The sequence below is a fragment of the Ascidia mentula genome, chromosome 5 (assembly GCF_947561715.1).
Source record: "Ascidia mentula chromosome 5, kaAscMent1.1, whole genome shotgun sequence".
Classification (NCBI taxonomy): Eukaryota; Metazoa; Chordata; class Ascidiacea; order Phlebobranchia; family Ascidiidae; genus Ascidia; species Ascidia mentula.
Window position 1 is genome coordinate 8,589,492 of NC_138570.1, and position 23,086 is coordinate 8,612,577.

The 23,086-nt window shown below is 43.1% G+C and overlaps 1 protein-coding gene and 85 non-coding genes across 86 annotated transcripts; all 86 read right to left on the reverse strand.

Moving 5' to 3' along the window:
- Positions 1–123: 123 nt before the first annotated feature.
- Positions 124–195, reverse strand: Trnat-agu (transfer RNA threonine (anticodon AGU)). The gene has a single exon. It is a non-coding gene; the product is annotated as a tRNA-Thr (tRNA).
- A 67-nt stretch (positions 196–262) lies between these two features.
- On the reverse strand, positions 263–352 carry Trnai-uau (transfer RNA isoleucine (anticodon UAU)). The gene is given in 2 exon segments: positions 263–298; positions 315–352. It is a non-coding gene; the product is annotated as a tRNA-Ile (tRNA).
- A 104-nt stretch (positions 353–456) lies between these two features.
- On the reverse strand, positions 457–528 carry Trnat-cgu (transfer RNA threonine (anticodon CGU)). The gene has a single exon. It is a non-coding gene; the product is annotated as a tRNA-Thr (tRNA).
- Positions 529–652: 124 nt separating this feature from the next.
- Positions 653–771, reverse strand: Trnal-caa (transfer RNA leucine (anticodon CAA)). The gene is made up of 2 exons: positions 734–771; positions 653–698 (listed from the first exon to the last, which is right to left on the reverse strand). It is a non-coding gene; the product is annotated as a tRNA-Leu (tRNA).
- Positions 772–839: 68 nt separating this feature from the next.
- Positions 840–913, reverse strand: Trnan-guu (transfer RNA asparagine (anticodon GUU)). Its single transcript has one exon. It is a non-coding gene; the product is annotated as a tRNA-Asn (tRNA).
- Positions 914–1,165: 252 nt separating this feature from the next.
- Trnat-agu (transfer RNA threonine (anticodon AGU)) lies at positions 1,166–1,237 on the reverse strand. Its single transcript has one exon. It is a non-coding gene; the product is annotated as a tRNA-Thr (tRNA).
- A 67-nt stretch (positions 1,238–1,304) lies between these two features.
- Trnai-uau (transfer RNA isoleucine (anticodon UAU)) lies at positions 1,305–1,394 on the reverse strand. Its single transcript is given in 2 exon segments — positions 1,305–1,340; positions 1,357–1,394. It is a non-coding gene; the product is annotated as a tRNA-Ile (tRNA).
- A 111-nt stretch (positions 1,395–1,505) lies between these two features.
- Positions 1,506–1,577, reverse strand: Trnat-cgu (transfer RNA threonine (anticodon CGU)). Its single transcript has one exon. It is a non-coding gene; the product is annotated as a tRNA-Thr (tRNA).
- Positions 1,578–1,701: 124 nt separating this feature from the next.
- Positions 1,702–1,820, reverse strand: Trnal-caa (transfer RNA leucine (anticodon CAA)). Its single transcript has 2 exons — positions 1,783–1,820; positions 1,702–1,747 (listed from the first exon to the last, which is right to left on the reverse strand). It is a non-coding gene; the product is annotated as a tRNA-Leu (tRNA).
- Positions 1,821–1,888: 68 nt separating this feature from the next.
- Positions 1,889–1,962, reverse strand: Trnan-guu (transfer RNA asparagine (anticodon GUU)). Its single transcript has one exon. It is a non-coding gene; the product is annotated as a tRNA-Asn (tRNA).
- A 252-nt stretch (positions 1,963–2,214) lies between these two features.
- On the reverse strand, positions 2,215–2,286 carry Trnat-agu (transfer RNA threonine (anticodon AGU)). The gene has a single exon. It is a non-coding gene; the product is annotated as a tRNA-Thr (tRNA).
- Positions 2,287–2,337: 51 nt separating this feature from the next.
- Trnai-uau (transfer RNA isoleucine (anticodon UAU)) lies at positions 2,338–2,430 on the reverse strand. The gene is given in 2 exon segments: positions 2,338–2,376; positions 2,393–2,430. It is a non-coding gene; the product is annotated as a tRNA-Ile (tRNA).
- A 104-nt stretch (positions 2,431–2,534) lies between these two features.
- Positions 2,535–2,606, reverse strand: Trnat-cgu (transfer RNA threonine (anticodon CGU)). The gene has a single exon. It is a non-coding gene; the product is annotated as a tRNA-Thr (tRNA).
- Positions 2,607–2,730: 124 nt separating this feature from the next.
- On the reverse strand, positions 2,731–2,849 carry Trnal-caa (transfer RNA leucine (anticodon CAA)). Its single transcript has 2 exons — positions 2,812–2,849; positions 2,731–2,776 (listed from the first exon to the last, which is right to left on the reverse strand). It is a non-coding gene; the product is annotated as a tRNA-Leu (tRNA).
- Positions 2,850–2,917: 68 nt separating this feature from the next.
- Trnan-guu (transfer RNA asparagine (anticodon GUU)) lies at positions 2,918–2,991 on the reverse strand. The gene has a single exon. It is a non-coding gene; the product is annotated as a tRNA-Asn (tRNA).
- A 252-nt stretch (positions 2,992–3,243) lies between these two features.
- On the reverse strand, positions 3,244–3,315 carry Trnat-agu (transfer RNA threonine (anticodon AGU)). Its single transcript has one exon. It is a non-coding gene; the product is annotated as a tRNA-Thr (tRNA).
- Positions 3,316–3,382: 67 nt separating this feature from the next.
- Trnai-uau (transfer RNA isoleucine (anticodon UAU)) lies at positions 3,383–3,472 on the reverse strand. Its single transcript is given in 2 exon segments — positions 3,383–3,418; positions 3,435–3,472. It is a non-coding gene; the product is annotated as a tRNA-Ile (tRNA).
- Positions 3,473–3,576: 104 nt separating this feature from the next.
- Positions 3,577–3,648, reverse strand: Trnat-cgu (transfer RNA threonine (anticodon CGU)). The gene has a single exon. It is a non-coding gene; the product is annotated as a tRNA-Thr (tRNA).
- A 124-nt stretch (positions 3,649–3,772) lies between these two features.
- Trnal-caa (transfer RNA leucine (anticodon CAA)) lies at positions 3,773–3,891 on the reverse strand. The gene is made up of 2 exons: positions 3,854–3,891; positions 3,773–3,818 (listed from the first exon to the last, which is right to left on the reverse strand). It is a non-coding gene; the product is annotated as a tRNA-Leu (tRNA).
- A 68-nt stretch (positions 3,892–3,959) lies between these two features.
- Trnan-guu (transfer RNA asparagine (anticodon GUU)) lies at positions 3,960–4,033 on the reverse strand. Its single transcript has one exon. It is a non-coding gene; the product is annotated as a tRNA-Asn (tRNA).
- A 252-nt stretch (positions 4,034–4,285) lies between these two features.
- On the reverse strand, positions 4,286–4,357 carry Trnat-agu (transfer RNA threonine (anticodon AGU)). Its single transcript has one exon. It is a non-coding gene; the product is annotated as a tRNA-Thr (tRNA).
- Positions 4,358–4,424: 67 nt separating this feature from the next.
- Trnai-uau (transfer RNA isoleucine (anticodon UAU)) lies at positions 4,425–4,514 on the reverse strand. Its single transcript is given in 2 exon segments — positions 4,425–4,460; positions 4,477–4,514. It is a non-coding gene; the product is annotated as a tRNA-Ile (tRNA).
- A 111-nt stretch (positions 4,515–4,625) lies between these two features.
- On the reverse strand, positions 4,626–4,697 carry Trnat-cgu (transfer RNA threonine (anticodon CGU)). Its single transcript has one exon. It is a non-coding gene; the product is annotated as a tRNA-Thr (tRNA).
- A 124-nt stretch (positions 4,698–4,821) lies between these two features.
- Trnal-caa (transfer RNA leucine (anticodon CAA)) lies at positions 4,822–4,940 on the reverse strand. The gene is made up of 2 exons: positions 4,903–4,940; positions 4,822–4,867 (listed from the first exon to the last, which is right to left on the reverse strand). It is a non-coding gene; the product is annotated as a tRNA-Leu (tRNA).
- A 68-nt stretch (positions 4,941–5,008) lies between these two features.
- On the reverse strand, positions 5,009–5,082 carry Trnan-guu (transfer RNA asparagine (anticodon GUU)). Its single transcript has one exon. It is a non-coding gene; the product is annotated as a tRNA-Asn (tRNA).
- A 252-nt stretch (positions 5,083–5,334) lies between these two features.
- Trnat-agu (transfer RNA threonine (anticodon AGU)) lies at positions 5,335–5,406 on the reverse strand. The gene has a single exon. It is a non-coding gene; the product is annotated as a tRNA-Thr (tRNA).
- Positions 5,407–5,457: 51 nt separating this feature from the next.
- Trnai-uau (transfer RNA isoleucine (anticodon UAU)) lies at positions 5,458–5,550 on the reverse strand. The gene is given in 2 exon segments: positions 5,458–5,496; positions 5,513–5,550. It is a non-coding gene; the product is annotated as a tRNA-Ile (tRNA).
- Positions 5,551–5,654: 104 nt separating this feature from the next.
- Trnat-cgu (transfer RNA threonine (anticodon CGU)) lies at positions 5,655–5,726 on the reverse strand. The gene has a single exon. It is a non-coding gene; the product is annotated as a tRNA-Thr (tRNA).
- Positions 5,727–5,850: 124 nt separating this feature from the next.
- Positions 5,851–5,969, reverse strand: Trnal-caa (transfer RNA leucine (anticodon CAA)). The gene is made up of 2 exons: positions 5,932–5,969; positions 5,851–5,896 (listed from the first exon to the last, which is right to left on the reverse strand). It is a non-coding gene; the product is annotated as a tRNA-Leu (tRNA).
- Positions 5,970–6,037: 68 nt separating this feature from the next.
- Positions 6,038–6,111, reverse strand: Trnan-guu (transfer RNA asparagine (anticodon GUU)). The gene has a single exon. It is a non-coding gene; the product is annotated as a tRNA-Asn (tRNA).
- A 252-nt stretch (positions 6,112–6,363) lies between these two features.
- Trnat-agu (transfer RNA threonine (anticodon AGU)) lies at positions 6,364–6,435 on the reverse strand. The gene has a single exon. It is a non-coding gene; the product is annotated as a tRNA-Thr (tRNA).
- A 67-nt stretch (positions 6,436–6,502) lies between these two features.
- Trnai-uau (transfer RNA isoleucine (anticodon UAU)) lies at positions 6,503–6,592 on the reverse strand. The gene is given in 2 exon segments: positions 6,503–6,538; positions 6,555–6,592. It is a non-coding gene; the product is annotated as a tRNA-Ile (tRNA).
- Positions 6,593–6,703: 111 nt separating this feature from the next.
- Trnat-cgu (transfer RNA threonine (anticodon CGU)) lies at positions 6,704–6,775 on the reverse strand. The gene has a single exon. It is a non-coding gene; the product is annotated as a tRNA-Thr (tRNA).
- A 124-nt stretch (positions 6,776–6,899) lies between these two features.
- Trnal-caa (transfer RNA leucine (anticodon CAA)) lies at positions 6,900–7,018 on the reverse strand. The gene is made up of 2 exons: positions 6,981–7,018; positions 6,900–6,945 (listed from the first exon to the last, which is right to left on the reverse strand). It is a non-coding gene; the product is annotated as a tRNA-Leu (tRNA).
- Positions 7,019–7,086: 68 nt separating this feature from the next.
- On the reverse strand, positions 7,087–7,160 carry Trnan-guu (transfer RNA asparagine (anticodon GUU)). The gene has a single exon. It is a non-coding gene; the product is annotated as a tRNA-Asn (tRNA).
- Positions 7,161–7,412: 252 nt separating this feature from the next.
- On the reverse strand, positions 7,413–7,484 carry Trnat-agu (transfer RNA threonine (anticodon AGU)). Its single transcript has one exon. It is a non-coding gene; the product is annotated as a tRNA-Thr (tRNA).
- A 51-nt stretch (positions 7,485–7,535) lies between these two features.
- On the reverse strand, positions 7,536–7,628 carry Trnai-uau (transfer RNA isoleucine (anticodon UAU)). The gene is given in 2 exon segments: positions 7,536–7,574; positions 7,591–7,628. It is a non-coding gene; the product is annotated as a tRNA-Ile (tRNA).
- Positions 7,629–7,732: 104 nt separating this feature from the next.
- On the reverse strand, positions 7,733–7,804 carry Trnat-cgu (transfer RNA threonine (anticodon CGU)). The gene has a single exon. It is a non-coding gene; the product is annotated as a tRNA-Thr (tRNA).
- A 124-nt stretch (positions 7,805–7,928) lies between these two features.
- Positions 7,929–8,047, reverse strand: Trnal-caa (transfer RNA leucine (anticodon CAA)). Its single transcript has 2 exons — positions 8,010–8,047; positions 7,929–7,974 (listed from the first exon to the last, which is right to left on the reverse strand). It is a non-coding gene; the product is annotated as a tRNA-Leu (tRNA).
- Positions 8,048–8,115: 68 nt separating this feature from the next.
- Trnan-guu (transfer RNA asparagine (anticodon GUU)) lies at positions 8,116–8,189 on the reverse strand. The gene has a single exon. It is a non-coding gene; the product is annotated as a tRNA-Asn (tRNA).
- Positions 8,190–8,441: 252 nt separating this feature from the next.
- Trnat-agu (transfer RNA threonine (anticodon AGU)) lies at positions 8,442–8,513 on the reverse strand. Its single transcript has one exon. It is a non-coding gene; the product is annotated as a tRNA-Thr (tRNA).
- A 67-nt stretch (positions 8,514–8,580) lies between these two features.
- Positions 8,581–8,670, reverse strand: Trnai-uau (transfer RNA isoleucine (anticodon UAU)). Its single transcript is given in 2 exon segments — positions 8,581–8,616; positions 8,633–8,670. It is a non-coding gene; the product is annotated as a tRNA-Ile (tRNA).
- A 111-nt stretch (positions 8,671–8,781) lies between these two features.
- Positions 8,782–8,853, reverse strand: Trnat-cgu (transfer RNA threonine (anticodon CGU)). Its single transcript has one exon. It is a non-coding gene; the product is annotated as a tRNA-Thr (tRNA).
- Positions 8,854–8,977: 124 nt separating this feature from the next.
- Trnal-caa (transfer RNA leucine (anticodon CAA)) lies at positions 8,978–9,096 on the reverse strand. The gene is made up of 2 exons: positions 9,059–9,096; positions 8,978–9,023 (listed from the first exon to the last, which is right to left on the reverse strand). It is a non-coding gene; the product is annotated as a tRNA-Leu (tRNA).
- A 68-nt stretch (positions 9,097–9,164) lies between these two features.
- Positions 9,165–9,238, reverse strand: Trnan-guu (transfer RNA asparagine (anticodon GUU)). The gene has a single exon. It is a non-coding gene; the product is annotated as a tRNA-Asn (tRNA).
- A 252-nt stretch (positions 9,239–9,490) lies between these two features.
- Positions 9,491–9,562, reverse strand: Trnat-agu (transfer RNA threonine (anticodon AGU)). The gene has a single exon. It is a non-coding gene; the product is annotated as a tRNA-Thr (tRNA).
- Positions 9,563–9,613: 51 nt separating this feature from the next.
- Positions 9,614–9,706, reverse strand: Trnai-uau (transfer RNA isoleucine (anticodon UAU)). Its single transcript is given in 2 exon segments — positions 9,614–9,652; positions 9,669–9,706. It is a non-coding gene; the product is annotated as a tRNA-Ile (tRNA).
- Positions 9,707–9,810: 104 nt separating this feature from the next.
- Positions 9,811–9,882, reverse strand: Trnat-cgu (transfer RNA threonine (anticodon CGU)). The gene has a single exon. It is a non-coding gene; the product is annotated as a tRNA-Thr (tRNA).
- A 124-nt stretch (positions 9,883–10,006) lies between these two features.
- Positions 10,007–10,125, reverse strand: Trnal-caa (transfer RNA leucine (anticodon CAA)). Its single transcript has 2 exons — positions 10,088–10,125; positions 10,007–10,052 (listed from the first exon to the last, which is right to left on the reverse strand). It is a non-coding gene; the product is annotated as a tRNA-Leu (tRNA).
- Positions 10,126–10,193: 68 nt separating this feature from the next.
- Trnan-guu (transfer RNA asparagine (anticodon GUU)) lies at positions 10,194–10,267 on the reverse strand. Its single transcript has one exon. It is a non-coding gene; the product is annotated as a tRNA-Asn (tRNA).
- Positions 10,268–10,519: 252 nt separating this feature from the next.
- Positions 10,520–10,591, reverse strand: Trnat-agu (transfer RNA threonine (anticodon AGU)). The gene has a single exon. It is a non-coding gene; the product is annotated as a tRNA-Thr (tRNA).
- Positions 10,592–10,642: 51 nt separating this feature from the next.
- Trnai-uau (transfer RNA isoleucine (anticodon UAU)) lies at positions 10,643–10,735 on the reverse strand. The gene is given in 2 exon segments: positions 10,643–10,681; positions 10,698–10,735. It is a non-coding gene; the product is annotated as a tRNA-Ile (tRNA).
- A 104-nt stretch (positions 10,736–10,839) lies between these two features.
- On the reverse strand, positions 10,840–10,911 carry Trnat-cgu (transfer RNA threonine (anticodon CGU)). The gene has a single exon. It is a non-coding gene; the product is annotated as a tRNA-Thr (tRNA).
- Positions 10,912–11,035: 124 nt separating this feature from the next.
- Trnal-caa (transfer RNA leucine (anticodon CAA)) lies at positions 11,036–11,157 on the reverse strand. Its single transcript has 2 exons — positions 11,117–11,157; positions 11,036–11,081 (listed from the first exon to the last, which is right to left on the reverse strand). It is a non-coding gene; the product is annotated as a tRNA-Leu (tRNA).
- A 68-nt stretch (positions 11,158–11,225) lies between these two features.
- Trnan-guu (transfer RNA asparagine (anticodon GUU)) lies at positions 11,226–11,299 on the reverse strand. The gene has a single exon. It is a non-coding gene; the product is annotated as a tRNA-Asn (tRNA).
- A 252-nt stretch (positions 11,300–11,551) lies between these two features.
- Trnat-agu (transfer RNA threonine (anticodon AGU)) lies at positions 11,552–11,623 on the reverse strand. The gene has a single exon. It is a non-coding gene; the product is annotated as a tRNA-Thr (tRNA).
- Positions 11,624–11,690: 67 nt separating this feature from the next.
- On the reverse strand, positions 11,691–11,780 carry Trnav-uac (transfer RNA valine (anticodon UAC)). Its single transcript is given in 2 exon segments — positions 11,691–11,726; positions 11,743–11,780. It is a non-coding gene; the product is annotated as a tRNA-Val (tRNA).
- A 104-nt stretch (positions 11,781–11,884) lies between these two features.
- On the reverse strand, positions 11,885–11,956 carry Trnat-cgu (transfer RNA threonine (anticodon CGU)). Its single transcript has one exon. It is a non-coding gene; the product is annotated as a tRNA-Thr (tRNA).
- A 124-nt stretch (positions 11,957–12,080) lies between these two features.
- Positions 12,081–12,199, reverse strand: Trnal-caa (transfer RNA leucine (anticodon CAA)). The gene is made up of 2 exons: positions 12,162–12,199; positions 12,081–12,126 (listed from the first exon to the last, which is right to left on the reverse strand). It is a non-coding gene; the product is annotated as a tRNA-Leu (tRNA).
- A 68-nt stretch (positions 12,200–12,267) lies between these two features.
- Trnas-gcu (transfer RNA serine (anticodon GCU)) lies at positions 12,268–12,341 on the reverse strand. Its single transcript has one exon. It is a non-coding gene; the product is annotated as a tRNA-Ser (tRNA).
- A 252-nt stretch (positions 12,342–12,593) lies between these two features.
- On the reverse strand, positions 12,594–12,665 carry Trnat-agu (transfer RNA threonine (anticodon AGU)). The gene has a single exon. It is a non-coding gene; the product is annotated as a tRNA-Thr (tRNA).
- A 54-nt stretch (positions 12,666–12,719) lies between these two features.
- On the reverse strand, positions 12,720–12,809 carry Trnai-uau (transfer RNA isoleucine (anticodon UAU)). Its single transcript is given in 2 exon segments — positions 12,720–12,755; positions 12,772–12,809. It is a non-coding gene; the product is annotated as a tRNA-Ile (tRNA).
- A 104-nt stretch (positions 12,810–12,913) lies between these two features.
- Trnat-cgu (transfer RNA threonine (anticodon CGU)) lies at positions 12,914–12,985 on the reverse strand. The gene has a single exon. It is a non-coding gene; the product is annotated as a tRNA-Thr (tRNA).
- Positions 12,986–13,109: 124 nt separating this feature from the next.
- On the reverse strand, positions 13,110–13,228 carry Trnal-caa (transfer RNA leucine (anticodon CAA)). The gene is made up of 2 exons: positions 13,191–13,228; positions 13,110–13,155 (listed from the first exon to the last, which is right to left on the reverse strand). It is a non-coding gene; the product is annotated as a tRNA-Leu (tRNA).
- Positions 13,229–13,296: 68 nt separating this feature from the next.
- Trnan-guu (transfer RNA asparagine (anticodon GUU)) lies at positions 13,297–13,370 on the reverse strand. Its single transcript has one exon. It is a non-coding gene; the product is annotated as a tRNA-Asn (tRNA).
- A 252-nt stretch (positions 13,371–13,622) lies between these two features.
- Positions 13,623–13,694, reverse strand: Trnat-agu (transfer RNA threonine (anticodon AGU)). The gene has a single exon. It is a non-coding gene; the product is annotated as a tRNA-Thr (tRNA).
- Positions 13,695–13,761: 67 nt separating this feature from the next.
- Positions 13,762–13,851, reverse strand: Trnai-uau (transfer RNA isoleucine (anticodon UAU)). The gene is given in 2 exon segments: positions 13,762–13,797; positions 13,814–13,851. It is a non-coding gene; the product is annotated as a tRNA-Ile (tRNA).
- Positions 13,852–13,955: 104 nt separating this feature from the next.
- On the reverse strand, positions 13,956–14,027 carry Trnat-cgu (transfer RNA threonine (anticodon CGU)). The gene has a single exon. It is a non-coding gene; the product is annotated as a tRNA-Thr (tRNA).
- Positions 14,028–14,151: 124 nt separating this feature from the next.
- Trnal-caa (transfer RNA leucine (anticodon CAA)) lies at positions 14,152–14,270 on the reverse strand. Its single transcript has 2 exons — positions 14,233–14,270; positions 14,152–14,197 (listed from the first exon to the last, which is right to left on the reverse strand). It is a non-coding gene; the product is annotated as a tRNA-Leu (tRNA).
- A 68-nt stretch (positions 14,271–14,338) lies between these two features.
- Positions 14,339–14,412, reverse strand: Trnas-gcu (transfer RNA serine (anticodon GCU)). The gene has a single exon. It is a non-coding gene; the product is annotated as a tRNA-Ser (tRNA).
- A 252-nt stretch (positions 14,413–14,664) lies between these two features.
- Trnat-agu (transfer RNA threonine (anticodon AGU)) lies at positions 14,665–14,736 on the reverse strand. The gene has a single exon. It is a non-coding gene; the product is annotated as a tRNA-Thr (tRNA).
- Positions 14,737–14,803: 67 nt separating this feature from the next.
- Trnai-uau (transfer RNA isoleucine (anticodon UAU)) lies at positions 14,804–14,893 on the reverse strand. The gene is given in 2 exon segments: positions 14,804–14,839; positions 14,856–14,893. It is a non-coding gene; the product is annotated as a tRNA-Ile (tRNA).
- Positions 14,894–14,997: 104 nt separating this feature from the next.
- Positions 14,998–15,069, reverse strand: Trnat-cgu (transfer RNA threonine (anticodon CGU)). Its single transcript has one exon. It is a non-coding gene; the product is annotated as a tRNA-Thr (tRNA).
- Positions 15,070–15,193: 124 nt separating this feature from the next.
- Trnal-caa (transfer RNA leucine (anticodon CAA)) lies at positions 15,194–15,312 on the reverse strand. Its single transcript has 2 exons — positions 15,275–15,312; positions 15,194–15,239 (listed from the first exon to the last, which is right to left on the reverse strand). It is a non-coding gene; the product is annotated as a tRNA-Leu (tRNA).
- Positions 15,313–15,380: 68 nt separating this feature from the next.
- Positions 15,381–15,454, reverse strand: Trnas-gcu (transfer RNA serine (anticodon GCU)). The gene has a single exon. It is a non-coding gene; the product is annotated as a tRNA-Ser (tRNA).
- Positions 15,455–15,706: 252 nt separating this feature from the next.
- Positions 15,707–15,778, reverse strand: Trnat-agu (transfer RNA threonine (anticodon AGU)). The gene has a single exon. It is a non-coding gene; the product is annotated as a tRNA-Thr (tRNA).
- Positions 15,779–15,832: 54 nt separating this feature from the next.
- Trnai-uau (transfer RNA isoleucine (anticodon UAU)) lies at positions 15,833–15,922 on the reverse strand. The gene is given in 2 exon segments: positions 15,833–15,868; positions 15,885–15,922. It is a non-coding gene; the product is annotated as a tRNA-Ile (tRNA).
- A 104-nt stretch (positions 15,923–16,026) lies between these two features.
- Positions 16,027–16,098, reverse strand: Trnat-cgu (transfer RNA threonine (anticodon CGU)). The gene has a single exon. It is a non-coding gene; the product is annotated as a tRNA-Thr (tRNA).
- Positions 16,099–16,222: 124 nt separating this feature from the next.
- Positions 16,223–16,341, reverse strand: Trnal-caa (transfer RNA leucine (anticodon CAA)). Its single transcript has 2 exons — positions 16,304–16,341; positions 16,223–16,268 (listed from the first exon to the last, which is right to left on the reverse strand). It is a non-coding gene; the product is annotated as a tRNA-Leu (tRNA).
- Positions 16,342–16,409: 68 nt separating this feature from the next.
- Trnan-guu (transfer RNA asparagine (anticodon GUU)) lies at positions 16,410–16,482 on the reverse strand. The gene has a single exon. It is a non-coding gene; the product is annotated as a tRNA-Asn (tRNA).
- A 252-nt stretch (positions 16,483–16,734) lies between these two features.
- Trnat-agu (transfer RNA threonine (anticodon AGU)) lies at positions 16,735–16,806 on the reverse strand. Its single transcript has one exon. It is a non-coding gene; the product is annotated as a tRNA-Thr (tRNA).
- A 67-nt stretch (positions 16,807–16,873) lies between these two features.
- On the reverse strand, positions 16,874–16,963 carry Trnai-uau (transfer RNA isoleucine (anticodon UAU)). The gene is given in 2 exon segments: positions 16,874–16,909; positions 16,926–16,963. It is a non-coding gene; the product is annotated as a tRNA-Ile (tRNA).
- A 104-nt stretch (positions 16,964–17,067) lies between these two features.
- Trnat-cgu (transfer RNA threonine (anticodon CGU)) lies at positions 17,068–17,139 on the reverse strand. Its single transcript has one exon. It is a non-coding gene; the product is annotated as a tRNA-Thr (tRNA).
- A 124-nt stretch (positions 17,140–17,263) lies between these two features.
- On the reverse strand, positions 17,264–17,382 carry Trnal-caa (transfer RNA leucine (anticodon CAA)). Its single transcript has 2 exons — positions 17,345–17,382; positions 17,264–17,309 (listed from the first exon to the last, which is right to left on the reverse strand). It is a non-coding gene; the product is annotated as a tRNA-Leu (tRNA).
- Positions 17,383–17,450: 68 nt separating this feature from the next.
- On the reverse strand, positions 17,451–17,524 carry Trnan-guu (transfer RNA asparagine (anticodon GUU)). Its single transcript has one exon. It is a non-coding gene; the product is annotated as a tRNA-Asn (tRNA).
- Positions 17,525–17,763: 239 nt separating this feature from the next.
- LOC145902369 (cilia- and flagella-associated protein 100-like) lies at positions 17,764–22,757 on the reverse strand. Its single transcript, XM_082990305.1, has 12 exons — positions 22,614–22,757; positions 22,224–22,405; positions 21,473–21,650; positions 20,850–21,081; positions 20,679–20,790; positions 20,443–20,553; positions 20,317–20,389; positions 19,999–20,168; positions 19,518–19,669; positions 19,037–19,219; positions 18,488–18,737; positions 17,764–18,163 (listed from the first exon to the last, which is right to left on the reverse strand). Exons 1-12 carry the CDS (start codon positions 22,657–22,659, stop codon positions 18,050–18,052), a joined length of 1,803 nt encoding a protein of 600 aa, XP_082846431.1. The 5' UTR covers positions 22,660–22,757; the 3' UTR covers positions 17,764–18,049.
- Positions 22,758–23,086: the final 329 nt, after the last annotated feature.

Consider the following 23,086-nt stretch of genomic DNA (forward strand, 5'->3'; position numbering starts at 1 on the left):
GTTGATCTGTTAAAACCAGTTATCTTTTGAGACTTGCGCTTCAGAGTTTGTAAGGCTATTCCGGTTCAAAATCAGACATGCACGAAATTTAGGTCACTGTAATACTTACAAATACATTAAAATAGGCACCGCCGGGGATCGAACCCGGGATCTCCTGTTTACTAGACAGGCGCTTTACCACTAAGCTACGGCGCCACATGCAATACAGTATGCTTCAGTCTTTGTTCTTTCAACTTGATATTGAAACAGTATTAAAACTTGCTGCTCCAGGTGAGGCTCGAACTCACAACCTCCGCATGTCTCCGTAACTGTCATATAAGTACGGCGCGCTAACCGATTGCGCCACTGGAGCTGGTTTGCTCTTATTTTCAGTGCATGTTGTACAGCACGGCGACAACAACACCGACAGATAATATATTTCCTGCAGATAAATTCGAAAAAACATTTCTAGCCACTTGCCTCCAGCGAGGTTTGAACTCGCGACCCCTGGTTTACGAGACCAGTGCTCTACCACTGAGCTATAGAGACCAACTAGCACACTCAAACAATCACATTATACTTGTAGTAATGTGGAATCAAATATTAGCTTTGAGGAATGCTATTGGCAGGGGAGCCGAAGAGAAAGATTAGATATCCTGAAATAAAAAAAGATTGTCAGAAGTGGGATTCGAACCCACGCCTCCATTCGGAGACCAGAACACCCATACCACCGTAATTCAGTGCAGCATAGAAGCTTGAGTCTGGCGCCTTAGACCACTCGGCCATCCTGACATGCGAATGAAACTTCCATGCAAATAGTTAACTACCATTTTCGAAGGAGATGAATATAAAAATTATTACGTCCCTGGGTGGGCTCGAACCACCAACCTTTCGGTTAACAGCCGAACGCGCTAACCGATTGCGCCACAGAGACGCACGACCTTCAGCCGCTCAACGCACTGATGAAAACTTTTCTCTACATGTTCCAATTTTCTTTGTTGCCCATCTTCCACAAACCAGCTAGTTGCCAGCATTGTGCACAACTTAGTACCACATTGTGTCGGTTGATCTGTTAAAACCAGTTATCTTTTGAGACTTGCGCTTCAGAGTTTGTAAGGCTATTCCGGTTCAAAATCAGACATGCACGAAATTTAGGTCACTGTAATACTTACAAATACATTAAAATAGGCACCGCCGGGGATCGAACCCGGGATCTCCTGTTTACTAGACAGGCGCTTTACCACTAAGCTACGGCGCCACATGCAATACAGTATGCTTCAGTCTTTGTTCTTTCAACTTGATATTGAAACAGTATTAAAACTTGCTGCTCCAGGTGAGGCTCGAACTCACAACCTCCGCATGTCTCCGTAACTGTCATATAAGTACGGCGCGCTAACCGATTGCGCCACTGGAGCTGGTTTGCTCTTATTTTCAGTGCATGTTGTACAGCACGGCGACAACAACACCGACAGATAATATATTTCCTGCAGATAAATTCGAAAAAACATTTCTAGCCACTTGCCACTTGCCTCCAGCGAGGTTTGAACTCGCGACCCCTGGTTTACGAGACCAGTGCTCTACCACTGAGCTATAGAGACCAACTAGCACACTGAAACAATCACATTATACTTGTAGTAATGTGGAATCAAATATTAGCTTTGAGGAATGCTATTGGCAGGGGAGCCGAAGAGAAAGATTAGATATCCTCAAATAAAAAAAGATTGTCAGAAGTGGGATTCGAACCCACGCCTCCATTCGGAGACCAGAACACCCATACCACCGTAATTCAGTGCAGCATAGAAGCTTGAGTCTGGCGCCTTAGACCACTCGGCCATCCTGACATGCGAATGAAACTTCCATGCAAATAGTTAACTACCATTTTCGAATAAGATGAATATAAAAATTATTACGTCCCTGGGTGGGCTCGAACCACCAACCTTTCGGTTAACAGCCGAACGCGCTAACCGATTGCGCCACAGAGACGCACGACCTTCAGCCGCTCAACGCACTGATGAAAACTTTTCTCTACATGTTCCAATTTTCTTTGTTGCCCATCTTCCACAAACCAGCTAGTTGTCAGCATTGTGCACAACTTAGTACCACATTGTGTCGGTTGATCTGTTAAAACCAGTTATCTTTTGAGACTTGCGCTTCCGAGTTTGTAAGGCTATTCCGGTTCAAAATCAGACATGCACGAAATTTAGGTCACTGTAATACTTACAAATACATTAAAATAGGCACCGCCGGGGATCGAACCCTGGATCTCCCGTTTACTAGACAGGCGCTTTACCACTAAGCCACGGCGCCACATGCAATACAGTATGCTTCAGTCTTTGTTCTTACAACAGTATTAAAACTTGCTTCTCCAGGTGAGGCTCGAACTCACAACCTCCGCATGTCTCCGTAACTGTCATATAAGTACGGCGCGCTAACCGATTGCGCCACTGGAGCTGGTTTGCTCTTATTTTCAGTGCATGTTGTACAGCACGGCGACAACAACACCGACAGATAATATATTTCCTGCAGATAAATTCGAAAAAACATTTCTAGCCACTTGCCTCCAGCGAGGTTTGAACTCGCGACCCCTGGTTTACGAGACCAGTGCTCTACCACTGAGCTATAGAGACCAACTAGCACACTGAAACAATCACACTATACTTGTAGTAATGTGGAATCAAATATTAGCTTTGAGGAATGCTATTGGCAGGGGAGCCGAAGAGAAAGATTAGATATCCTCAAATAAAAAAAGATTGTCAGAAGTGGGATTCGAACCCACGCCTCCATTCGGAGACCAGAACACCCATACCACCGTAATTCAGTGCAGCATAGAAGCTTGAGTCTGGCGCCTTAGACCACTCGGCCATCCTGACATGCGAATGAAACTTCCATGCAAATAGTTAACTACCATTTTCGAAGGAGATGAATATAAAAATTATTACGTCCCTGGGTGGTCTCGAACCACCAACCTTTCGGTTAACAGCCGAACGCGCTAACCGATTGCGCCACAGAGACGCACGACCTTCAGCCGCTCAACGCACTGATGAAAACTTTTCTCTACATGTTCCAATTTTCTTTGTACCCCATCTTCCACAAACCAGCTAGTTGCCAGCATTGTGCACAACTTAGTACCACATTGTGTCGGTTGATCTGTTAAAACCAGTTATCTTTTGAGACTTGCGCTTCAGAGTTTGTAAGGCTATTCCGGTTCAAAATCAGACATGCACGAAATTTAGGTCACTGTAATACTTACAAATACATTAAAATAGGCACCGCCGGGGATCGAACCCGGGATCTCCTGTTTACTAGACAGGCGCTTTACCACTAAGCTACGGCGCCACATGCAATACAGTATGCTTCAGTCTTTGTTCTTTCAACTTGATATTGAAACAGTATTAAAACTTGCTGCTCCAGGTGAGGCTCGAACTCACAACCTCCGCATGTCTCCGTAACTGTCATATAAGTACGGCGCGCTAACCGATTGCGCCACTGGAGCTGGTTTGCTCTTATTTTCAGTGCATGTTGTACAGCACGGCGACAACAACACCGACAGATAATATATTTCCTGCAGATAAATTCGAAAAAACATTTCTAGCCACTTGCCTCCAGCGAGGTTTGAACTCGCGACCCCTGGTTTACGAGACCAGTGCTCTACCACTGAGCTATAGAGACCAACTAGCACACTCAAACAATCACATTATACTTGTAGTAATGTGGAATCAAATATTAGCTTTGAGGAATGCTATTGGCAGGGGAGCCGAAGAGAAAGATTAGATATCCTGAAATAAAAAAAGATTGTCAGAAGTGGGATTCGAACCCACGCCTCCATTCGGAGACCAGAACACCCATACCACCGTAATTCAGTGCAGCATAGAAGCTTGAGTCTGGCGCCTTAGACCACTCGGCCATCCTGACATGCGAATGAAACTTCCATGCAAATAGTTAACTACCATTTTCGAAGGAGATGAATATAAAAATTATTACGTCCCTGGGTGGGCTCGAACCACCAACCTTTCGGTTAACAGCCGAACGCGCTAACCGATTGCGCCACAGAGACGCACGACCTTCAGCCGCTCAACGCACTGATGAAAACTTTTCTCTACATGTTCCAATTTTCTTTGTTGCCCATCTTCCACAAACCAGCTAGTTGCCAGCATTGTGCACAACTTAGTACCACATTGTGTCGGTTGATCTGTTAAAACCAGTTATCTTTTGAGACTTGCGCTTCAGAGTTTGTAAGGCTATTCCGGTTCAAAATCAGACATGCACGAAATTTAGGTCACTGTAATACTTACAAATACATTAAAATAGGCACCGCCGGGGATCGAACCCGGGATCTCCTGTTTACTAGACAGGCGCTTTACCACTAAGCTACGGCGCCACATGCAATACAGTATGCTTCAGTCTTTGTTCTTTCAACTTGATATTGAAACAGTATTAAAACTTGCTGCTCCAGGTGAGGCTCGAACTCACAACCTCCGCATGTCTCCGTAACTGTCATATAAGTACGGCGCGCTAACCGATTGCGCCACTGGAGCTGGTTTGCTCTTATTTTCAGTGCATGTTGTACAGCACGGCGACAACAACACCGACAGATAATATATTTCCTGCAGATAAATTCGAAAAAACATTTCTAGCCACTTGCCACTTGCCTCCAGCGAGGTTTGAACTCGCGACCCCTGGTTTACGAGACCAGTGCTCTACCACTGAGCTATAGAGACCAACTAGCACACTGAAACAATCACATTATACTTGTAGTAATGTGGAATCAAATATTAGCTTTGAGGAATGCTATTGGCAGGGGAGCCGAAGAGAAAGATTAGATATCCTCAAATAAAAAAAGATTGTCAGAAGTGGGATTCGAACCCACGCCTCCATTCGGAGACCAGAACACCCATACCACCGTAATTCAGTGCAGCATAGAAGCTTGAGTCTGGCGCCTTAGACCACTCGGCCATCCTGACATGCGAATGAAACTTCCATGCAAATAGTTAACTACCATTTTCGAATAAGATGAATATAAAAATTATTACGTCCCTGGGTGGGCTCGAACCACCAACCTTTCGGTTAACAGCCGAACGCGCTAACCGATTGCGCCACAGAGACGCACGACCTTTAGCCGCTCAACGCACTGATGAAAACTTTTCTCTACATGTTCCAATTTTCTTTGTTGCCCATCTTCCACAAACCAGCTAGTTGTCAGCATTGTGCACAACTTAGTACCACATTGTGTCGGTTGATCTGTTAAAACCAGTTATCTTTTGAGACTTGCGCTTCAGAGTTTGTAAGGCTATTCCGGTTCAAAATCAGACATGCACGAAATTTAGGTCACTGTAATACTTACAAATACATTAAAATAGGCACCGCCGGGGATCGAACCCGGGATCTCCTGTTTACTAGACAGGCGCTTTACCACTAAGCCACGGCGCCACATGCAATACAGTATGCTTCAGTCTTTGTTCTTACAACAGTATTAAAACTTGCTTCTCCAGGTGAGGCTCGAACTCACAACCTCCGCATGTCTCCGTAACTGTCATATAAGTACGGCGCGCTAACCGATTGCGCCACTGGAGCTGGTTTGCTCTTATTTTCAGTGCATGTTGTACAGCACGGCGACAACAACACCGACAGATAATATATTTCCTGCAGATAAATTCGAAAAAACATTTCTAGCCACTTGCCTCCAGCGAGGTTTGAACTCGCGACCCCTGGTTTACGAGACCAGTGCTCTACCACTGAGCTATAGAGACCAACTAGCACACTCAAACAATCACATTATACTTGTAGTAATGTGGAATCAAATATTAGCTTTGAGGAATGCTATTGGCAGGGGAGCCGAAGAGAAAGATTAGATATCCTGAAATAAAAAAAGATTGTCAGAAGTGGGATTCGAACCCACGCCTCCATTCGGAGACCAGAACACCCATACCACCGTAATTCAGTGCAGCATAGAAGCTTGAGTCTGGCGCCTTAGACCACTCGGCCATCCTGACATGCGAATGAAACTTCCATGCAAATAGTTAACTACCATTTTCGAAGGAGATGAATATAAAAATTATTACGTCCCTGGGTGGGCTCGAACCACCAACCTTTCGGTTAACAGCCGAACGCGCTAACCGATTGCGCCACAGAGACGCACGACCTTCAGCCGCTCAACGCACTGATGAAAACTTTTCTCTACATGTTCCAATTTTCTTTGTTGCCCATCTTCCACAAACCAGCTAGTTGCCAGCATTGTGCACAACTTAGTACCACATTGTGTCGGTTGATCTGTTAAAACCAGTTATCTTTTGAGACTTGCGCTTCAGAGTTTGTAAGGCTATTCCGGTTCAAAATCAGACATGCACGAAATTTAGGTCACTGTAATACTTACAAATACATTAAAATAGGCACCGCCGGGGATCGAACCCGGGATCTCCTGTTTACTAGACAGGCGCTTTACCACTAAGCTACGGCGCCACATGCAATACAGTATGCTTCAGTCTTTGTTCTTTCAACTTGATATTGAAACAGTATTAAAACTTGCTGCTCCAGGTGAGGCTCGAACTCACAACCTCCGCATGTCTCCGTAACTGTCATATAAGTACGGCGCGCTAACCGATTGCGCCACTGGAGCTGGTTTGCTCTTATTTTCAGTGCATGTTGTACAGCACGGCGACAACAACACCGACAGATAATATATTTCCTGCAGATAAATTCGAAAAAACATTTCTAGCCACTTGCCACTTGCCTCCAGCGAGGTTTGAACTCACGACCCCTGGTTTACGAGACCAGTGCTCTACCACTGAGCTATAGAGACCAACTAGCACACTGAAACAATCACATTATACTTGTAGTAATGTGGAATCAAATATTAGCTTTGAGGAATGCTATTGGCAGGGGAGCCGAAGAGAAAGATTAGATATCCTCAAATAAAAAAAGATTGTCAGAAGTGGGATTCGAACCCACGCCTCCATTCGGAGACCAGAACACCCATACCACCGTAATTCAGTGCAGCATAGAAGCTTGAGTCTGGCGCCTTAGACCACTCGGCCATCCTGACATGCGAATGAAACTTCCATGCAAATAGTTAACTACCATTTTCGAATAAGATGAATATAAAAATTATTACGTCCCTGGGTGGGCTCGAACCACCAACCTTTCGGTTAACAGCCGAACGCGCTAACCGATTGCGCCACAGAGACGCACGACCTTTAGCCGCTCAACGCACTGATGAAAACTTTTCTCTACATGTTCCAATTTTCTTTGTTGCCCATCTTCCACAAACCAGCTAGTTGTCAGCATTGTGCACAACTTAGTACCACATTGTGTCGGTTGATCTGTTAAAACCAGTTATCTTTTGAGACTTGCGCTTCAGAGTTTGTAAGGCTATTCCGGTTCAAAATCAGACATGCACGAAATTTAGGTCACTGTAATACTTACAAATACATTAAAATAGGCACCGCCGGGGATCGAACCCGGGATCTCCTGTTTACTAGACAGGCGCTTTACCACTAAGCCACGGCGCCACATGCAATACAGTATGCTTCAGTCTTTGTTCTTACAACAGTATTAAAACTTGCTTCTCCAGGTGAGGCTCGAACTCACAACCTCCGCATGTCTCCGTAACTGTCATATAAGTACGGCGCGCTAACCGATTGCGCCACTGGAGCTGGTTTGCTCTTATTTTCAGTGCATGTTGTACAGCACGGCGACAACAACACCGACAGATAATATATTTCCTGCAGATAAATTCGAAAAAACATTTCTAGCCACTTGCCTCCAGCGAGGTTTGAACTCGCGACCCCTGGTTTACGAGACCAGTGCTCTACCACTGAGCTATAGAGACCAACTAGCACACTCAAACAATCACATTATACTTGTAGTAATGTGGAATCAAATATTAGCTTTGAGGAATGCTATTGGCAGGGGAGCCGAAGAGAAAGATTAGATATCCTGAAATAAAAAAAGATTGTCAGAAGTGGGATTCGAACCCACGCCTCCATTCGGAGACCAGAACACCCATACCACCGTAATTCAGTGCAGCATAGAAGCTTGAGTCTGGCGCCTTAGACCACTCGGCCATCCTGACATGCGAATGAAACTTCCATGCAAATAGTTAACTACCATTTTCGAAGGAGATGAATATAAAAATTATTACGTCCCTGGGTGGGCTCGAACCACCAACCTTTCGGTTAACAGCCGAACGCGCTAACCGATTGCGCCACAGAGACGCACGACCTTCAGCCGCTCAACGCACTGATGAAAACTTTTCTCTACATGTTCCAATTTTCTTTGTTGCCCATCTTCCACAAACCAGCTAGTTGCCAGCATTGTGCACAACTTAGTACCACATTGTGTCGGTTGATCTGTTAAAACCAGTTATCTTTTGAGACTTGCGCTTCAGAGTTTGTAAGGCTATTCCGGTTCAAAATCAGACATGCACGAAATTTAGGTCACTGTAATACTTACAAATACATTAAAATAGGCACCGCCGGGGATCGAACCCGGGATCTCCTGTTTACTAGACAGGCGCTTTACCACTAAGCTACGGCGCCACATGCAATACAGTATGCTTCAGTCTTTGTTCTTTCAACTTGATATTGAAACAGTATTAAAACTTGCTGCTCCAGGTGAGGCTCGAACTCACAACCTCCGCATGTCTCCGTAACTGTCATATAAGTACGGCGCGCTAACCGATTGCGCCACTGGAGCTGGTTTGCTCTTATTTTCAGTGCATGTTGTACAGCACGGCGACAACAACACCGACAGATAATATATTTCCTGCAGATAAATTCGAAAAAACATTTCTAGCCACTTGCCACTTGCCTCCAGCGAGGTTTGAACTCGCGACCCCTGGTTTACGAGACCAGTGCTCTACCACTGAGCTATAGAGACCAACTAGCACACTGAAACAATCACATTATACTTGTAGTAATGTGGAATCAAATATTAGCTTTGAGGAATGCTATTGGCAGGGGAGCCGAAGAGAAAGATTAGATATCCTCAAATAAAAAAAGATTGTCAGAAGTGGGATTCGAACCCACGCCTCCATTCGGAGACCAGAACACCCATACCACCGTAATTCAGTGCAGCATAGAAGCTTGAGTCTGGCGCCTTAGACCACTCGGCCATCCTGACATGCGAATGAAACTTCCATGCAAATAGTTAACTACCATTTTCGAATAAGATGAATATAAAAATTATTACGTCCCTGGGTGGGCTCGAACCACCAACCTTTCGGTTAACAGCCGAACGCGCTAACCGATTGCGCCACAGAGACGCACGACCTTCAGCCGCTCAACGCACTGATGAAAACTTTTCTCTACATGTTCCAATTTTCTTTGTTGCCCATCTTCCACAAACCAGCTAGTTGCCAGCATTGTGCACAACTTAGTACCACATTGTGTCGGTTGATCTGTTAAAACCAGTTATCTTTTGAGACTTGCGCTTCAGAGTTTGTAAGGCTATTCCGGTTCAAAATCAGACATGCACGAAATTTAGGTCACTGTAATACTTACAAATACATTAAAATAGGCACCGCCGGGGATCGAACCCGGGATCTCCTGTTTACTAGACAGGCGCTTTACCACTAAGCCACGGCGCCACATGCAATACAGTATGCTTCAGTCTTTGTTCTTACAACAGTATTAAAACTTGCTTCTCCAGGTGAGGCTCGAACTCACAACCTCCGCATGTCTCCGTAACTGTCATATAAGTACGGCGCGCTAACCGATTGCGCCACTGGAGCTGGTTTGCTCTTATTTTCAGTGCATGTTGTACAGCACGGCGACAACAACACCGACAGATAATATATTTCCTGCAGATAAATTCGAAAAAACATTTCTAGCCACTTGCCTCCAGCGAGGTTTGAACTCGCGACCCCTGGTTTACGAGACCAGTGCTCTACCACTGAGCTATAGAGACCAACTAGCACACTCAAACAATCACATTATACTTGTAGTAATGTGGAATCAAATATTAGCTTTGAGGAATGCTATTGGCAGGGGAGCCGAAGAGAAAGATTAGATATCCTCAAATAAAAAAAGATTGTCAGAAGTGGGATTCGAACCCACGCCTCCATTCGGAGACCAGAACACCCATACCACCGTAATTCAGTGCAGCATAGAAGCTTGAGTCTGGCGCCTTAGACCACTCGGCCATCCTGACATGCGAATGAAACTTCCATGCAAATAGTTAACTACCATTTTCGAATAAGATGAATATAAAAATTATTACGTCCCTGGGTGGGCTCGAACCACCAACCTTTCGGTTAACAGCCGAACGCGCTAACCGATTGCGCCACAGAGACGCACGACCTTTAGCCGCTCAACGCACTGATGAAAACTTTTCTCTACATGTTCCAATTTTCTTTGTTGCCCATCTTCCACAAACCAGCTAGTTGTCAGCATTGTGCACAACTTAGTACCACATTGTGTCGGTTGATCTGTTAAAACCAGTTATCTTTTGAGACTTGCGCTTCAGAGTTTGTAAGGCTATTCCGGTTCAAAATCAGACATGCACGAAATTTAGGTCACTGTAATACTTACAAATACATTAAAATAGGCACCGCCGGGGATCGAACCCGGGATCTCCTGTTTACTAGACAGGCGCTTTACCACTAAGCCACGGCGCCACATGCAATACAGTATGCTTCAGTCTTTGTTCTTACAACAGTATTAAAACTTGCTTCTCCAGGTGAGGCTCGAACTCACAACCTCCGCATGTCTCCGTAACTGTCATATAAGTACGGCGCGCTAACCGATTGCGCCACTGGAGCTGGTTTGCTCTTATTTTCAGTGCATGTTGTACAGCACGGCGACAACAACACCGACAGATAATATATTTCCTGCAGATAAATTCGAAAAAACATTTCTAGCCACTTGCCTCCAGCGAGGTTTGAACTCGCGACCCCTGGTTTACGAGACCAGTGCTCTACCACTGAGCTATAGAGACCAACTAGCACACTCAAACAATCACATTATACTTGTAGTAATGTGGAATCAAATATTAGCTTTGAGGAATGCTATTGGCAGGGGAGCCGAAGAGAAAGATTAGATATCCTCAAATAAAAAAAGATTGTCAGAAGTGGGATTCGAACCCACGCCTCCATTCGGAGACCAGAACACCCATACCACCGTAATTCAGTGCAGCATAGAAGCTTGAGTCTGGCGCCTTAGACCAGCACTCGGCCATCCTGACATGCGAATGAAACTTCCATGCAAATAGTTAACTACCATTTTCGGAGGAGAAGAATATAAAAATTATTACGTCCCTGGGTGGGCTCGAACCACCAACCTTTCGGTTAACAGCCGAACGCGCTAACCGATTGCGCCACAGAGACGCACGACCTTCAGCCGCTCAACGCACTGATGAAAACTTTTCTCTACATGTTCCAATTTTCTTTGTTGCCCATCTTCCACAAACCAGCTAGTTGCCAGCATTGTGTACAACTTAGTACCACATTGTGTCGGTTGATCTGTTAAAACCAGTTATCTTTTGAGACTTGCGCTTCAGAGTTTGTAAGGCTATTCCGGTTCAAAATCAGACATGCACGAAATTTAGGTCACTGTAATACTTACAAATACATTAAAATAGGCACCGCCGGGGATCGAACCCGGGATCTCCTGTTTACTAGACAGGCGCTTTACCACTAAGCCACGGCGCCACATGCAATACAGTATGCTTCAGTCTTTGTTCTTACAACTTGATATTGAAACAGTATTAAAACCTGCTGCTCCAGGTGAGGCTCGAACTCACAACCTCCGCATGTCTCCGTAACTGTCATGTAAGTACGGCGCGCTAACCGATTGCGCCACTGGAGCTGGTTTGCTCTAATTTTCAGTGCATGTTGTACAGCACGGCGACAACAACACCGACAGATAATATATTTCCTGCAGATAAATTCGAAAAAACATTTCTAGCCACTTGCCTCCAGCGAGGTTTGAACTCGCGACCCCTGGTTTACGAGACCAGTGCTCTACCACTGAGCTATAGAGACCAACTAGCACACTGAAATAATCACATTATACTTGTAGTAATGTGGAATCAAATATTAGCTTTGAGGAATGCTATTGGCAGGGGAGCCGAAGAGAAAGATTAGATATCCTCAAATAAAAAAAGATTGTCAGAAGTGGGATTCGAACACACGCCTCCATTCGGAGACCAGAACACCCATACCACCGTAATTCAGTGCAGCATAGAAGCTTGAGTCTGGCGCCTTAGACCACTCGGCCATCCTGACATGCGAATGAAACTTCCATGCAAATAGTTAACTACCATTTTCGGAGGAGATGAATATAAAAATTATTACGTCCCTGGTTGGGCTCGAACAACCAACCTTTCGGTTAGCAGCCGAACGCGCTAACCGATTGCGCCACAGAGACGCACGACCTTCAGCCGCTCAACGCACTGATGAAAACTTTTCTCTACATGTTCCAATTTTCTTTGTTGCCCATCTTCCACAAACCAGCTAGTTGCCAGCATTGTGCACAACTTAGTACCACATTGTGTCGGTTGATCTGTTAAAACCAGTTATCTTTTGAGACTTGCGCTTCAGAGTTTGTAAGGCTATTCCGGTTCAAAATCAGACATGCACGAAATTTAGGTCACTGTAATACTTACAAATACATTAAAATAGGCACCGCCGGGGATCGAACCCGGGATCTCCTGTTTACTAGACAGGCGCTTTACCACTAAGCCACGGCGCCACATCCAATACAGTATGCTTCAGTCTTTGTTCTTACAACAGTATTAAAACTTACTGCTCCAGGTGAGGCTCGAACTCACAACCTCCGCATGTCTCCGTAACTGTCATATAAGTACGGCGCGCTAACCGATTGCGCCACTGGAGCTGGTTTGCTCTTATTTTCAGTGCATGTTGTACAGCACGGCGACAACAACACCGACAGATAATATATTTCCTGCAGATAAATTCGAAAAAACATTTCTAGCCACTTGCCTCCAGCGAGGTTTGAACTCGCGACCCCTGGTTTACGAGACCAGTGCTCTACCACTGAGCTATAGAGACCAACTAGCACACTGAAACAATCACATTATACTTGTAGTAATGTGGAATCAAATATTAGCTTTGAGGAATGCTATTGGCAGGGGAGCCGAAGAGAAAGATTAGATATCCTCAAATAAAAAAAGATTGTCAGAAGTGGGATTCGAACCCACGCCTCCATTCGGAGACCAGAACACCCATACCACCGTAATTCAGTGCAGCATAGAAGCTTGAGTCTGGCGCCTTAGACCACTCGGCCATCCTGACATGCGAATGAAACTTCCATGCAAATAGTTAACTACCATTTTCGGAGGAGATGAATATAAAAATTATTACGTCCCTGGGTGGTCTCGAACCACCAACCTTTCGGTTAACAGCCGAACGCGCTAACCGATTGCGCCACAGAGACGCACGACCTTCAGCCGCTCAACGCACTGATGAAAACTTTTCTCTACATGTTCCAATTTTCTTTGTTGCCCATCTTCCACAAACCAGCTAGTTGTCAGCATTGTGCACAACTTAGTACCACATTGTGTCGGTTGATCTGTTAAAACCAGTTATCTTTTGAGACTTGCGCTTCAGAGTTTGTAAGGCTATTCAGGTTCAAAATCAGACATGCACGAAATTTAGGTCACTGTAATACTTACAAATACATTAAAATAGGCACCGCCGGGGATCGAACCCGGGATCTCCTGTTTACTAGACAGGCGCTTTACCACTAAGCCACGGCGCCACATGCAATACAGTATGCTTCAGTCTTTGTTCTTACAACTTGATATTGAAACAGTATTAAAGCCTGCTGCTCCAGGTGAGGCTCGAACTCACAACCTCCGCATGTCTCCGTAACTGTCATATAAGTACGGCGCGCTAACCGATTGCGCCACTGGAGCTGGTTTGCTCTAATTTTCAGTGCATGTTGTACAGCACGGCGACAACAACACCGACAGATAATATATTTCCTGCAGATAAATTCGAAAAAACATTTCTAGCCACTTGCCTCCAGCGAGGTTTGAACTCGCGACCCCTGGTTTACGAGACCAGTGCTCTACCACTGAGCTATAGAGACCAACTAGCACACTGAAACAATCACATTATACTTGTAGTAATGTGGAATCAAATATTAGCTTTGAGGAATGCTATTGGCAGGGGAGCCGAAGAGAAAGATTAGATATCCTCAAATAAAAAAAGATTGTCAGAAGTGGGATTCGAACCCACGCCTCCATTCGGAGACCAGAACACCCATACCACCGTAATTCAGTGCAGCATAGAAGCTTGAGTCTGGCGCCTTAGACCACTCGGCCATCCTGACATGCGAATGAAACTTCCATGCAAATAGTTAACTACCATTTTCGGAGGAGATGAATATAAAAATTATTACGTCCCTGGTTGGGCTCGAACCACCAACCTTTCGGTTAGCAGCCGAACGCGCTAACCGATTGCGCCACAGAGACGCACGACCTTCAGCCGCTCAACGCACTGATGAAAACTTTTCTCTACATGTTCCAATTTTCTTTGTTGCCCATCTTCCACAAACCAGCTAGTTGCCAGCATTGTGCACAACTTAGTACCACATTGTGTCGGTTGATCTGTTAAAACCAGTTATCTTTTGAGACTTGCGCTTCAGAGTTTGTAAGGCTATTCTGGTTCAAAATCAGACATGCACGAAATTTAGGTCACTGTAATACTTACAAATACATTAAAATAGGCACCGCCGGGGATCGAACCCGGGATCTCCTGTTTACTAGACAGGCGCTTTACCACTAAGCCACGGCGCCACATGCAATACAGTATGCTTCAGTCTTTGTTCTTACAACTTGATATTGAAACAGTATTAAAGCCTGCTGCTCCAGGTGAGGCTCGAACTCACAACCTCCGCATGTCTCCGTAACTGTCATATAAGTACGGCGCGCTAACCGATTGCGCCACTGGAGCTGGTTTGCTCTAATTTTCAGTGCATGTTGTACAGCACGGCGACAACAACACCGACAGATAATATATTTCCTGCAGATAAATTCGAAAAAACATTTCTAGCCACTTGCCTCCAGCGAGGTTTGAACTCGCGACCCCTGGTTTACGAGACCAGTGCTCTACCACTGAGCTATAGAGACCAACTAGCACACTGAAACAATCACATTATACTTGTAGTAATGTGGAATCAAATATTAGCTTTGAGGAATGCTATTGGCAGGGGAGCCGAAGAGAAAGATTAGATATCCTCAAATAAAAAAAGATTGTCAGAAGTGGGATTCGAACCCACGCCTCCATTCGGAGACCAGAACACCCATACCACCGTAATTCAGTGCAGCATAGAAGCTTGAGTCTGGCGCCTTAGACCACTCGGCCATCCTGACATGCGAATGAAACTTCCATGCAAATAGTTAACTACCATTTTCGGAGGAGATGAATATAAAAATTATTACGTCCCTGGTTGGGCTCGAACCACCAACCTTTCGGTTAGCAGCCGAACGCGCTAACCGATTGCGCCACAGAGACGCACGACCTTCAGCCGCTCAACGCACTGATGAAAACTTTTCTCTACATGTTCCAATTTTCTTTGTTGCCCATCTTCCACAAACCAGCTAGTTGCCAGCATTGTGCACAACTTAGTACCACATTGTGTCGGTTGATCTGTTAAAACCAGTTATCTTTTGAGACTTGCGCTTCAGAGTTTGTAAGGCTATTCCGGTTCAAAATCAGACATGCACGAAATTTAGGTCACTGTAATACTTACAAATACATTAAAATAGGCACCGCCGGGGATCGAACCCGGGATCTCCTGTTTACTAGACAGGCGCTTTACCACTAAGCCACGGCGCCACATGCAATACAGTATGCTTCAGTCTTTGTTCTTACAACAGTATTAAAACTTGCTGCTCTAGGTGAGGCTCGAACTCACAACCTCCGCATGTCTCCGTAACTGTCACATAAGTACGGCGCGCTAACCGATTGCGCCACTGGAGCTGGTTTGCTCTTATTTTCAGTGCATGTTGTACAGCACGGCGACAACAACACCGACAGATAATATATTTCCTGCAGATAAATTCGAAAAAACATTTCTAGCCACTTGCCTCCAGCGAGGTTTGAACTCGCGACCCCTGGTTTACGAGACCAGTGCTCTACCACTGAGCTATAGAGACCAACTAGCACACTGAAACAATCACATTATTCTTGTAGTAATGTGGAATCAAATATTAGCTTTGAGGAATGCTATTGGCAGGGGAGCCGAAGAGAAAGATTAGATATCCTCAAATAAAAAAAGATTGTCAGAAGTGGGATTCGAACCCACGCCTCCATTCGGAGACCAGAACACCCATACCACCGTAATTCAGTGGAGCATAGAAGCTTGAGTCTGGCGCCTTAGACCACTCGGCCATCCTGACATGCAAATGAACCTTCCATGCAAATAGTTAACTACCATTTTCGGAGGAGATGAATATAAAAATTATTACGTCCCTGGGTGGGTCGAACCACCAACCTTTCGGTTAACAGCCGAACGCGCTAACCGATTGCGCCACAGAGACCCAAGACAATCAACCGCTCAACGCACTGATGAAAACTTTTCTCTACATGTTCCAATTTTCTTTGGTTCACATCTTCCACAAACCAGCTAGTTGCCAGCATTGTGCACAACTTAGTGCCACATTGTGTCGGTTGATCTGTTAAAACCAGTTATCTTTTGAGACTTGCGCTTCAGAGTTTGTAAGGCTATTCCGGTTCAAAATCAGACATGCACGAAATTTAGGTCACTGTAATACTTACAAATAGATTAAAATAGGCACCGCCGGGGATCGAACCCGGGATCTCCTGTTTACTAGACAGGCGCTTTACCACTAAGCCACGGCGCCACATGCAATACAGTATGCTTCAGTCTTTGTTCTTACAACTTGATATTGAAACAGTATTAAAACTTCCTGCTCCAGGTGAGGCTCGAACTCACAACCTCCGCATGTCTCCGTAACTGTCATATAAGTACGGCGCGCTAACCGATTGCGCCACTGGAGCTGGTTTGCTCTTATTTTCAGTGCATGTTGTACAGCACGGCGACAACAACACCGACAGATAATGTATTTCCTGCAGATAAATTCGAAAAAACATTTCTAGCCACTTGCCTCCATCGAGGTTTGAACTCGCGACCCCTGGTTTACGAGACCAGTGCTCTACCACTGAGCTATAGAGACCAACTAGCACACTGAAACAATCACATTATACTTGTAGTAATGTGGAATCAAATATTAGCTTTGAGGAATGCTATTGGCAAGGGAGCCGAAGAGAAAGATTAGATATCCTCAAATAAAAAAAGATTGTCAGAAGTGGGATTCGAACCCACGCCTCCATTCGGAGACCAGAACACCCAAACCACCGTAATTCAGTGCAGCATAGAAGCTTGAGTCTGGCGCCTTAGACCACTCGGCCATCCTGACATGCGAATGATCCTTCCATGCAAATAGTTAATTACCATTTTCGGAGGAGATGAATATAAAAATTATTACGTCCCTGGGTGGGCTCGAACCACCAACCTTTCGGTTAACAGCCGAACGCGCTAACCGATTGCGCCACAGAGACGCACGACCATCAGCCGCTCAACGCACTGATGAAAACTTTTCTCTACATGTTCCAATTTTCTTTGTTGCACATTTTCCACAAACCAGCTAGTTGCCAGCATTGTGCACAACTTAGTACCACAAACCAAATTTTTAGGTCAAAAAAGGCACCGCCGGAGTTCGAAGGGATTTCCTGTTTACTAGACAGACGCCTAAAACCACGGCGCCACGTGCATTGCTGTATGGTTTTACAAATTCTCCCTAGTAGTTTTATTGGTGAAAACACAAGCGTATTTAAACAAACGCAAAACGGAAAAGAAGACCAAGAAATGAAATCTGTAAATTAGATTTGGTGGAAGGTAAATGTCTTTTTACTGATTTTGAAGTAGATTTCTGATATCACATGTCATTTTCAAATATTTGCTGGTTTTTACCCAATTGCGAAACTTTATGTGCCACGAAAAGGAAGTCTCTACAAAGCTTGCAAGTGGGGTTGCAAACGATGGAATACTTTCGCCATTTTGCTTTGGGCAAAAAGGAAAACAAATTAGGTGAAAAAATACAACTTTTCCTCCTCGTCTTTGTCTTGGCCCTCTTTCTTCTTGCTCTCTTTCTGCTTCCTTTGTGGCGGCTCCGAACGAAAAACCAAACGCTTTCCGACCTGCGTTAAAAAAATGAGTGAGTTGATCAAACTTGAAAAACGTGCATGGCTATATGCACAATAGTTCGACTCCAAAAGCTGTTACTGAAGACGCTTTTGCATTAGAAGGGAACGTTTGTACAAAACTACCTGTAATCGTGGAGAACTTTTATAGTTTGATAAATATCCTAAATATAAGTTGTGGACAAACATCAAGTTTTGGATGACCAAACTCACTATAACATACATCGTACAGGTAATAAGTGTGTAATTGCGATTGCAAGCAATATTGCATTTGATGTTTCATTTTTCAAGGCGGCTACAATCCATTGCAGAGAAACATACCTTCTTCTTTGGATCAGCCTTTGCTCTTTCCAGCGCCTTTCTCACTCTCTCCTCCTGATGTGCTCTCTGTGCCGCCAGCTTCTCCTCTCGCAGTCGCATCCTTCGTTCCTTCTCCTTGGCCTTCTCCGCATTTTCCACCAGCTCCGGAGGCATCAGCTCGATGTTTTCGAAGAGCTCCTCCAGTTTGTTTTCGATCGTGGTGAGCATCTGCAGGGTGCTGATGTTTGCTTCGTTGTCTCCGATACAAGCGCTGTGTAATGCCGTTGTTATTATCCAAACGAGAGTTTTGAGTTAAATGGCAAAGATTGAAATATATTATTTGTTTTTTTTACGAAGTGGTTTTACCAATTTGCTTGGCATTGCATTTCCCTAAAATTGACACAATAATAATCACTTTCTCTTTTGACATGACACTACCAATCAGGTGAGCAAGAATTAGTGTAATGATGTACTGTTCAAAAGTAGCCTGAAAAGTGCATTAACTAAATCACACAAATAGCCTAACTAGTGCATTAACCAAATCACACCAAACGAGTTTTTCGTATGTACCGGTATACTTCTTCAACTTTCTTGTTAAGCTGTCGTAAAGTCTTCTCTTGATCTTCCGCTTTAAACTCCCCATATGAGAACATCTTACATTTCAGCTCGAGATCGTCCGCTTTTTCCTCCTCACGACGAATGGTCGATTTTAAAATGCTGATCTGTGACTTCAGCATGTCCGTCTCGCGATTCCTGTAAAAAGTTATGTGCGTGGAATAGACACAGATAAATTGAGCAGTTGCGAACGGGATCTCTGTAATTAAGTGGCAAAAATTCAAAACCGTTTTTCGAGGTTTATATCAGAATAAATGGACCTTGAAACACGCTTGAATTTGCTTCCTTCAAGAGAGGATTTTGAACCACAATTTTCTTTTTCTTTTAAGGATTTGTGGGTAATGACAGAAAACTTTTGTCATGAAGTTACGCAGAAATTGAAAGTGCAACAGATTGAGCAAATTGTCTATTTCTACAGCTCCACTGAGTCACTTACATTTTGTCCTTGGTGAGCTCAATTGTGTGTTTCAGCTCTTCCATGGCTTCTTCAGTCTCTTGACTATTTGTGATGAGAGACAAATTATGCTCCTCCAACTCCTGGAAGATGTTGAGAAGTTGAACGGGATCAGTGAAGTACAGTTCCGGTTCCTGGACGTAATGGAAACATACTAAGATTGGGACGAAAATAATTTTGAGGTTACAGCATAAAGATGCTCAATACGTGTAAGGTTGTATGGTACTTTTGCAGATAAGCACCCGTCAGTTTTTACTGTTATTTCTGAGCCTATTTTGAAATCATATAAACAAACATGAAGGTAATAATATGAATTCTGTGAGCTGCATACAGATGGCCACTGTTTCGACCTTTAATATCCCATCAGTGCAGTTGGTGTGACTACGGACGATCTTGCCGGCCAAATTTTTGAAAGTTTGCCTTTATAGTTCATTCATGGTCAATGAAACACATCCTTGCTTACGTCATCACTTTCTTCGTCAAGAAAGGAAACTTCGGCAGATCTCACGCTTTCCGAATCAGTTGCACTTTTAGGAGTAGACAGCGTCTTCCGCGTGGTGGCGCTTTTAAGTACGCTGCTTCGCACTCTGACGTGTGATGACGTTGCTCGGCTTGACCCACGGCTTTCAGCGTCTAAATAGTCGCAGCTTTTGTTGAGAAAGCAAAAACGCACGTGAAAAATGCGATGAAATCCCAACAGAATGCAATTGAAAAAGCAAAGGTTGATATTTTTTATATAATTTTTTAGTATAGTTATTTATACAGAATAAGTTCAAAAAACCTTTTCTTCCGGCCGAGGTTGTTGAACTCACAGATCGTTTGTCAGCAAGAGAACTTTGCGCGTGGTGAAGTGACTAAAAGACAAAAGGAAAGAATTATTTGAAAAACTTTAAACCAGCCAAAATACCTGATGAGCCTCTCGTTTTAAACGTCTTCGCTCCATTCTCTCTTTCTTCTTTTCCTCTTTCCACTCATTTGGAGTAAGTTTTTCCAAGAATTCTTTGTACATCATATATTCCTACAATAAGATTTGAGTTAATGTTAATATTGTTTTAAGTTGGTAAAACAATATTATTCACTCCCAAACAAATGCAAACTTGTAAAATTTTAAATATTGACCAGGAAAATATTCCTGTCTACTACCTTCAGCGTTTCTTCATGCTTTGAAATATCACTTTTGATTGCCATCATGACGGCATTGTTTTTTTTAATTTCTGCAACTTTTTCCAGTTTTGACTTGGTTTCTGTTTCCGCTCTAGAAACATGTCAAACACATGAAATATTGCAACAACACAAATTTAGTTCCAAACAAACCTTTTTATTGCTTCAACACTGTTCTTGTCATTCTCCTTTAGAAATTCATCAAACATTGCAGCATCTTCCTCCAGGAAGTGTTCAGCTCTTTCCAGTTTTCTCTCTTCGGCAGCAGCAAGTTCCTCAAGCTTTTTCATTTCATCCCGTTTGACTCTCAGCGAATATTGAACCAAAAACATTTCCCGCTTCTTACTCACATACTCTGCAAGATCTTCTTTTTCAACATTTCGGTCTGCAAACAAGTTTTTCTTTTTTCATATATGTAGGGCATTGAAAATCACACAATAAGGACAAAACAACGTTGACCAGAATGGTACCACAAAGTGGAATTTAGTGTGCCTGCTAGTGTAGAAGCTAGCACAGTGCCACTTCAACAGCTGCACTGATGAGACCTTACAGGTCGAAACAGTGCGTGTACACACCCTGTCTGCAGCTCGCCAAGGACAAAACAGCTTCCACAAATTAAGTATATCACTATAAACAGCCTCTATGACACCTAATCAATAGCCTTTCATATATTTTATATACTAGTATGAAAAAGAACCTAGCCAAACAGCTAAGAGAAAAGAAGCTTTAAACATGATTCAATAAGGTTTTCACACAAGCATGTATATACTTATAACCTCTTGTCACAGTCAATGTCCACCCTGGGTCATCTTTAAGAGCCATGTCTGGGCCACCATCTTCCAACTGATCCTCAGATCCAAGTGCTGCCTTCCGCATTGACGCAGTTTTTGCATTTACCCTTGATGCATAGGTAGTCTTTTCATGGACTTTTAACTGTCTTTGTTTTTCTCTTTCCTGGAAACACATATTATTAAGTCAACATACATTTTATTTGCATGATCATATTATTAAGACAACATACATTTTATTTGCATGATCATCTTATTAAGACAACATACATTTTATTTGCATGATCATATTATTAAGACAACATACATTTTATTTGCATGATCATATTATTAAGACAACATACATTTTATTTGCATGATCATATTATTAAGACAACATACATTTTATTTGCATGATCATATTATTAAGACAACATACATTTTATTTGCATGATCATATTATAAAGACAACATACATTTTATTTGCATGATCATATTATTAAGACAACATACATTTTATTTGCATGATCATATTATTAAGACAACATAAATTTTATTTGCATGATCATCTTATTAAGACAACATACATTTTATTTGCATGATCATATTATTAAGACAACATACATTTTATTTGCATGATCATATTATTAAGACAACATACATTTTATTTGCATGATCATATTATTAAGACAACATACATTTTATTTGCATGATCATATTATTAAGACAACATACATTTTATTTGCATGATCATCAATACCTCTTTCTTTCTTTGCCTTTCCCTGTCCCTCAGCATAAAGATATCCTGGTCGGGAGGAACCTTAAATGGATTATTTTCTGGATCTTCTGCATCGATAACTTGTAGAGCAGACTTGCTTGATGAAATTGATTTTGCAGATTGGGGAAAAGTTACTCTCCCCGACTGGCGTGAAACAATACCACCTAAATTGTAACCAGAAAAGTCGATACAATATAGACTAATAATTAAGCAACAAAAGTTTGGAGCAATATATTCTTAGATCTTCGAAATTAATTTTGAATGAATGTGGTAGTGTATAGTCAAATGTAAGCCTGTGAATGGGCCTTAATATAGCCGCTAAATTATTTATTTTACCATGACACAGGCAGTATAAAAAGAAATAGAACTTACGTGAGGATGCAGCAGACCCTGGTGATCTCCCACTTGATACAGACATGGTGCGAATATAAACATAAACTTACACCAGCAGTAAAATGATCCTAAATAGGTTTTTGCCTTAAATGTTAACTTGCGATGTAAAAAGTGCACTTTCCCTTTACCATTAACGTTGCTATGACAACAACCTTACCACACGCGGCAGTACAGGTTTACGCTCCTTTTTTTGCAAATGTTGCTTTTCAAAAAGGTTTGTGAATAAATACACCAATGAATTATTGTGACATGCATTTAATATTTAGTTTGAACAGTACGACCCTGCAGTTGGAGCTGGCATTTTTCTACGAGTGCTCTATGGTGAAGGCCAAATCACCTTCGTTCATGACATCTGGACGCATACGCTGGTAAGTAATTTGTATGGTGAATTTAAAAGAAATGACAATTCACACACTTACCTGAAAACAAAATTACATAAAATCTTTTCTTGA

What these genes read in the sequence shown, in the direction of transcription:
- LOC145902369 (XM_082990305.1), bottom strand. Translation starts at nt 22,659, where the DNA reads ATGTCTGTATCAAGTGGGAGATCACCAGGGTCTGCTGCATCCTCAC. An exon ending in AGCATGAAGAAACGCTGAAG is followed by an intron (nt 20,554 to 20,678) that starts GTAGTAGACAGG and finishes ATCTTATTGTAG; the next exon opens with GAATATATGATGTACAAAGA. An exon ending in TTGACGAAGAAAGTGATGAC is followed by an intron (nt 19,670 to 19,998) that starts GTAAGCAAGGAT and finishes CATTACGTCCAG; the next exon opens with GAACCGGAACTGTACTTCAC.